This window comes from Myodes glareolus, chromosome 4, assembly GCF_982192425.1.
Source record: "Myodes glareolus chromosome 4, mMyoGla1.1, whole genome shotgun sequence".
NCBI classification, from domain to species: domain Eukaryota; kingdom Metazoa; phylum Chordata; class Mammalia; order Rodentia; family Cricetidae; genus Myodes; species Myodes glareolus.
In genome coordinates, this window is record NC_142029.1 from 89,500,506 (window position 1) to 89,507,587 (window position 7,082).

The following is a 7,082-nucleotide window of genomic DNA, read 5'->3' on the forward strand; positions in this document are numbered from 1 at the left end:
GAGGAACCAGGGAGCCAAAACTAGAACAGTCACCAGAAGACAGATTGAGGCTTGTGTGACCCATGCCTTTTCTCTTTCTTGTTAACTGAAACATGAACACTGATAAGACCACTTTTGCATGGGAATATTTACTGCCTAGAGGAGCATGCGGCTTGGTTTTTGTAAATGCCAAGACTACAGAGACACAGGATATTGAAATTTTATTTAAGACTCATTTTATTGTCAGTCATTCAGCTCTTTCTTCTCCTTAATATCCTCCAAATATAATGATGAGGTCTCTATGGTAGTTAGGCCGTCATTACAGAAGCTCTTGTGGTTACAGCAGTAGGTTTCTCTCAGAAGGTCATGGAATACCTGAAACATTCCTTGTCCACAAGATATACAGGACAGTTTTGAATATCGAAAGAGGTATAGCCCTAAAGAGAAGAAAAGCAAATGTCATCACCACAACTCCCTCCAGAGCCTAGTTAGTTTTCCAAAGACTAGTACAACCCCACAGCTGTGGCTGCGTCTCATCTAATTACCTCAAACCATAGTTAGGCCAAAGGTGCCTGCCTCTGACCAAGCAGACCCATGCTCGGGCCTGTGTCTTCCCAAACCATGGAATCCCAGCGCCCTCTGCACCTTAACTCCACAAATAATGTGTGCATCTCAAAGACTTGTTTACCTGTCAAACGGTTACTAAAATAAAAGTTTTCTGTGGTACAACTCCTGTTAACTGGAAACACGTCAAGCTTCCAGCAGCTTTTCATGCCAGTGAGGCATTTGAATCCATCAAAGTGTTCGCATAGGTTGCAATGTCTGATCACTAAAGGAAAGGGAGGGTTTAAAGGTAAGATCTCTAGAAAATAACTACCTTATAAAGCTATGATGGTACGAAACCCATGAGAAGCCATTCGGCACTCTTGCCCCCTCCTTTGACTTTATCAATGACAGCAGTGTTCCCCTCCAGGAATTGCCCCCACTTATCCACCAATCAAAGCTAGAGAAAGAAGACCCTGGAGTGGGGAGTGGGGAGTGGACAGGGACAGTGTGGAAAGAGCTCAAGGATTCCTCTTCTCACGGTAGTCCCATTTTTTTTACCAAGATATGCAAAGAAAATATGCTGTACATTGTAATGTCTGCACTCTTTCACCTGTGAAGAGAAGGAAAATTCACCTTACATCATTTCATAGCAGTCCCCTAGCCAAGCCCATGAGCTTCTTCTTCTTGTACTTCATCATTCTCTCTCTCTGCAGACCTTGCCTGAGTCCAGGAGGAGAATTATGGAGATACCCATCAGAAACATTCGAAACATACTTGAGCCTCCTTCTGACAAAGTCCCATCGGGAGGTTCCAGCTACATTTATTCCCATTATCTGCCCTCAGGCATCCCACTAGAATCAAAGAATCATAAATTTAAGGCCAAACCAACTGGATCTTCTCTATAATGTTCCAAGAAGAGGGTACACCCTGTCTGTGTTTCTATTCCTCCCATCACTTGGAAGGCAGCCTACTCAGACACCCCATGTCATTTTATTAAATCAATCGCAGGACACCAGTTCACATTGGAACAGAATCTCTTGCCTCTTCATTTTGCTGGTGTTGAGTTTTTAAAAAACTGGAAGAAACACACCTTAGCTTTGCACCTCCATGGCATCTTTTTAGATACGACAAACCCAAGGTAACAAAGCATTTCCAAGTGACCTAATCAGCCCCTCTCAGAGATCGCAGTCTTCCTGACTTGGCTGTGTATTACATCCAGCAGGCCCTTGCAGAATATGGCAACAGGACCTGAGCCTAGCACTTCATCTGTGGTCTGACTGCTCAGCTTCTCTCTGAGAGGGTAAAACAGTCTTGGGGAAAGAGACAAGGGAGGGAAGGAAAGATGATGTCAGCCTTTTATGAGCATAATTCGTTAATTTTTTTCTGAGGAAGACAAAGACTACAATGGTGACAGTGGCAGAGACTCACACCTAAAGGGAGGTGTGACTGGATTGGTGTGTGGAAAGTAAGTGAGAGCTCCAGCGATATTACAGTTTCCTGACAGCCTCCATTTTAGTACCAGGTCCCACCATCTCAGCGAAGTCACAAAAAGATAGATGACCACCTTTCTCTCTGCCTTCCCTACAGAGTGCCAAATTCGGTTTGTGGTCTCATAGCTTTTCTTATTTGTGTTCACTTTGTTCCTTGGCCCCTCCAGATGCTGGATTCACATGTTGTATTCCCCATTTCCTCTTCTGTGTCTAGAATCACGAACTGAACATATCAGATCCTCAGGACCACGACGGGAAGGCAAGTGGCCTAACTGGATGCCACACCTGGGAGGAGTCAGAGAGTGAAGCAAAGGTGTCAACACTGACCAACAGTTCCTGATTATAAGCTTGCAGAATGAAATTCTTGCTCTTCAGTTTGCAAATTGACACTGCAGAGCTGACAGTGGAAATGACAGGTTGTTCTGTGGTGGGAAGAGAGTGGATAGAGAACCCACTTATTTGAGAAGGTTCCCAAAGCCTGATTCATGTACCATCCAATCACTCCCTCCTGTCATGCTGGTTAGGAAGGCACCCCACCACACACACAGTAAGGATAGAAGCCTGAGGATCCTGCCTGCCTACTCTGTGCCTCTGTGACTCTAAAGGTGAAAAGAACCATGACTGCTCTACACAACCTCTGAGGCAGTTGTTAGGACTCAGGAGCTTGTACGTGGATGAGGAGGAAGTACATATTTGACAATGCCTTGTTCAACTTCCGATGTTTTCTACCATGTTGCTCACTTCTGTCTTTGAACTCTCTCACAGTGTCATGGGCTATAAATGACTGACCTAGTCTTGCTGACGAAGACCATGGGGTATTAGAGGTGAAATGATTTTCCATCAAGACGACAATGGGCATTCTTCCTACAGGGCGGTGCTACACTTGTAGCCTAGAGTCAGTAGGTTCCCGTGGCTGAAGCACAGGATGGATTCCACTCTAGGGTCATCACAACAATGGAGAGTGAGAATGGGAAGACTTCCTCTGATGAGGAAAACTGAGTTTCCCTCTGCCTGGAAGAAACAAAAGGTACTAGGAGATCTCACTAGTACTATAAGGCTCTATGAATCTGGCTGGCCTCTCGATTTTACAAGCCATTTGTAAGAGAAAATTCCCATTCTGGTTTCCATGCCCTTTTTGTGGGTGTCACATTTGGAACATGTGGCACTCAGCAACAGTCCAGAGACATAAGCCCTTAGAGGATTCATGCTAAGTGCATCAAACTCATCCCTCCCAGCAAAAGACCCCCTGTCCCAGCCCAGAAAGATGTCATGGGTGTCCTGTGATTAAACATGTTGATGGAAAGCCTAGTTCCAACCAGCCCTCATCTTCTATAGCTTCTCCAAACAAGTTGGAATACTTTTCTCAGAACAGGAGTAATAGAGAATTTAGAAATATATACCAAAATTATTACAAAATAAATGAAAATCATATTTCTGTCTCTAATTCTGAGGAAAAACAAGGTACTTTGCTGTCTTTCCATTGAATATTATTTCCCTCCATATATCATGTCTATGTTAACATGGTTGATATATTAATAAATGTGTAGTTCTGATTTGTGCACTTAATGAATTATTTTGTAAGTTACTGCATAAAGTCACCATCTCCTCTAGAAACTGATACTTTGAATTGAGAAAATATTTCTTAAACCAGTAGTGAGAGGAACCCCGTGAAGGGCAGATGCACAGGCTTGCCCTTGAGAACATTCACTCTAGAAAGGCTTGTATGGACCATAGACAGTCCTGCAATACCCAGGGACCACTCTCCCTTCCACAAGATGAGACTTACTGTCCAACCTCTCCTCCCCACCCTTTTATCTATACTTCCAGAATCACCCTGACCTTCCCTTGAGCCTTCTCCTAAGCCTGGAAAGTATAACCTTCTCACCCCCAACACTGGCTCTGACCTAAAGCCTTGTCATTCCTCACTGCTCTTTCTTAGGCCAGGGATTGTAGGACAAACTGTTCTGTCCTGCTCTCCTCCTACCCAGAGCCTCTGCTCACCCACTCCCCCTCTGCTGCCAAGGGAAGGGCAAGAGGTAGATTTGAAGTCTGATTAGGCTCCTCTGTGTTTACTTCTGTAGAAAAGCAGGGGAAAATAAACTAAGACTAATGCCCCCCCAAAGAAAGTATTCTTCACTAAGTAAAAGCAGGGAGAAGACCTGAAGAGTAGATCCGTCACACACAGGGTGCCAGAGGGGAGGCTCCACTAGAGCCTCCACACAGATGGAAAAAGGAAGCAAGTGTCCCGGCAGCCATATTCCTTCCCCATGGCATCTCACCTGTCTCACTCCCAAGCCTGCAAGGCAATGGAGCCAGGGCACTCAGGTCTCCTTACCTGTAGCCCTCCTCAGACCCAAGCATCCTCTGGCAGCCCACACTCACCCTGGGACATTATCCTGTCTGCCTGGATCCCAGCGAGGAGCCCTTTACCCTCCATTTCCTCATGTACCATCATCCAAGGATAGCCTCCTGCCAGAGCCCTCGGGATCCTTCTCCTAATCGCCCTCCAACCTGTTGACCTTGGGCAGTGTAAAGGTACCATGGGTGGTAGTATTTTGTCATCTGTGTAAATAAAGGAGTTAGGATTAAAAGCCACAGAGTTTAGCATCTATTTTACACATGAGAAATAGGAATCAGTTAAAATGTCACCAAAACATGAAGGCAGGGGGAGATCATGGTGTTATTCCTTTGGCTCTGGTCCCTTTAAGGCAAGCCACGCCCACTCCCAGCCACTTCTGACCTCCTGGTTGCCATCTTAACTCTTTCTCTTCTGTCCCCTTCTGTCAGCGTGTGCACACGTGTCTCTCTCTGTCTCTGTTTTTTAATGTCTCTATGTCTCTCTATCTCTGCCTCTCTGTCTCTCTGCCTCTTCTTTAAGTAATAAATGTTTAGCTTTATGTATAGTCTTATGTTTATTTACTCCACCATCCGCCACACCCGCCCGCCTGACTAGCCTGGCCGCATGGTGGGACCAGCATGCCACCCTGGAGATCTTGCAGGGACCCACAGCTGTCCTTGTCGGACTAGAGGCTGCTCTGCGAGCCTGCCAGGGAACATGCCAACATTAAACAACAACACATGGTTCATGTCCTCTCAGGTATCAGGCCAGAGACCAAGTGAGAAAAGTCCCAAGTGTAAATTTAGCTTTAGGTAGGGATTCTGAGTCACCTCTATTCGAAGGTCATTTCTCTCACATCCCTGGGATAGCACCTTCACTTACTGACTTGGTAAATGAAATTTGGGAAAGCCTAAAACCTCAACAATTAACTTCCTCAGGAAGGTTTCCCAGCAGGCTTCTTCCATGACCTCCTCCTGTGTCTTTGCCTGGACAGACAGCAGGATCTCAGTGGGCCAGGGTGGGATGCTATGCCCTTCCTGATTCTACTCTCACAAGCTGTCCTAACACATGACCTCCTGCCTTGCAAGCTCTCTATCTGGTTGTAACCAACATATGCAGTAGGCTCATGAGCAGTTCTCGATCCACTGTCTCTGTTTCAGCTACAACAAATGTTCCTCACTCTTCCCACAAAAGTATGTACAGTCAGGCTCGAGTATAGGGGATGGGAAGACACTCACAGTATAATGCCTGGTCAAGGAAATGTATACACAATATTCCTAAGAACAACCACGTGGACCTTCCATCTTCACAGATTTCTCACACACCACCCAGGGGGGAATAAAATGATTCATTGCCACGGAGCATCATCCGGTAGGACTCATGACATTGTTTCTTGAAAGCAAGAGTCCAGGGGCTGTGTCAGCTTTGCTCTCCTTGCCACAGCATGGGGAAACAAGAGATGTGAGATCATGGTACATTTGTCATTTGGGTTTCTCGGGAGACATGTAGAACCCTAGCAAGAGTACTGCTCAGAGCTCGTGTTGTATGCCCATCTTTAAACCCAGCACTCAGGCGACAGAGGCGGGCGGATCTCTGATTTCATGGCCGACCTGGTCTATATAGTGTGAGTTTCGGGATAGTTGGGCTGCAAAGTGAGACCCTGTCAAAAAAAAAAAAAAGCTAGGACTTGGATGCTTTATTCAGAGGCCACTTAGAGGTCACCTCTGGGGTGTGGGGGCAACAGCCCAAAGCCTATGGGTAACACTCTGGCATGGGAAAGGAAAGAACCTGGCAGTGGGGGATAACTGTAGGAGTTGTCTGAAAAAGGTCACACAGCTTCAATATGGTTTGCTTGTTGGAGTGGGCAGGAAATCAGGAACAATTTCTTCTAGACAGCCTTTGAAGTCTGGGCTGAGGTTCAGAACAGACTGAATTCTCTCAGATAGTTGAGCAAACAGATTAGCTAACAGATTAGTTTAACTATCAGTCACGAAGTGAAGCCTGGAGCTATACCTCCTGCAGCCCAGATTAAGCCATCAGAGACCTCCACACATGTGGCCGGAACCTTGCTTTCTTCCTTATTCTCAGGCTTTCCTTCTTCTGAGGATGTTCTAAGAGTCTCTGAGGGTCATCTCACTTAGAGGCAAGCTCTGAGATTCAAGTAAACTTTCTTCTAGAATAAAAGCTCTAGCCCAGAAAGATTAAAAGAGAACCTGATTCCAGACCAAACCCAGAGTCAGGCAGTTCCCATGTTCAGAGCGCTGCACCAGGCCTGCCAATCCCACTGTGTTGTCCCAGAAGCATGCTCCTGTGCAGTGCCATGGTATCCCTCTAGGGAGGGGGCAAACACTCTACTCATTTCTTCCCTCACCAAGAGCCTAGGAGAGGGTTTACGATGCGGACAATGACCTTCATAACAAATGAGCACAACCCTTAAACACTGCAATTCAGATATCCATGACAATTCTCCGCATTAGTCTGCTAGGGCCATGACATAACATTGTGAACTTGCCTCTCAAACCACAGCCATCTGTTTTCTTTTGGTTGAGGAATCTAGCAGTCCCACATCAAGGGGCAGACAGGGTGGGATTTTCTGAGGCCCCTTTTCTTGGCTTGCAGATGGCCACCTTGCTCTGTCTTTTCCTCTGCATAAGGAAATCCCCAGTTTCTCTTCTCTTCTGTAATGATACTAGTCATTGAGTCCCCAGTTGGTCATAATGATCTCTCTA

General features: G+C 46.0%; 1 protein-coding gene across 1 annotated transcript; it reads right to left on the reverse strand.

The window, feature by feature from the left end:
- Positions 1–222: 222 nt before the first annotated feature.
- LOC148122376 (prostate and testis expressed protein 13-like) lies at positions 223–1,297 on the reverse strand. Its single transcript, XM_087905082.1, has 4 exons — positions 1,246–1,297; positions 1,112–1,135; positions 668–808; positions 223–416 (listed from the first exon to the last, which is right to left on the reverse strand). Exons 1-4 carry the CDS (start codon positions 1,295–1,297, stop codon positions 223–225), a joined length of 411 nt encoding a protein of 136 aa, XP_087761208.1.
- Positions 1,298–7,082: the final 5,785 nt, after the last annotated feature.

Bases quoted from the DNA above. Each gene is read 5' to 3' on its own strand.
- LOC148122376 (XM_087905082.1), bottom strand. From the start codon at position 1,297: ATGTTTCGAATGTTTCTGATGGGTATCTCCATAATTCTCCTCCTGGAC. The intron at 1,136-1,245 runs GCAAGGTCTGCA...TTCTCTTCACAG, and splicing joins AATTCTCCTCCTGGACTCAG to GTGAAAGAGTGCAGACATTA. The intron at 809-1,111 runs GTACAGCATATT...CCTTTCCTTTAG, and splicing joins AAGAGTGCAGACATTACAAT to TGATCAGACATTGCAACCTA.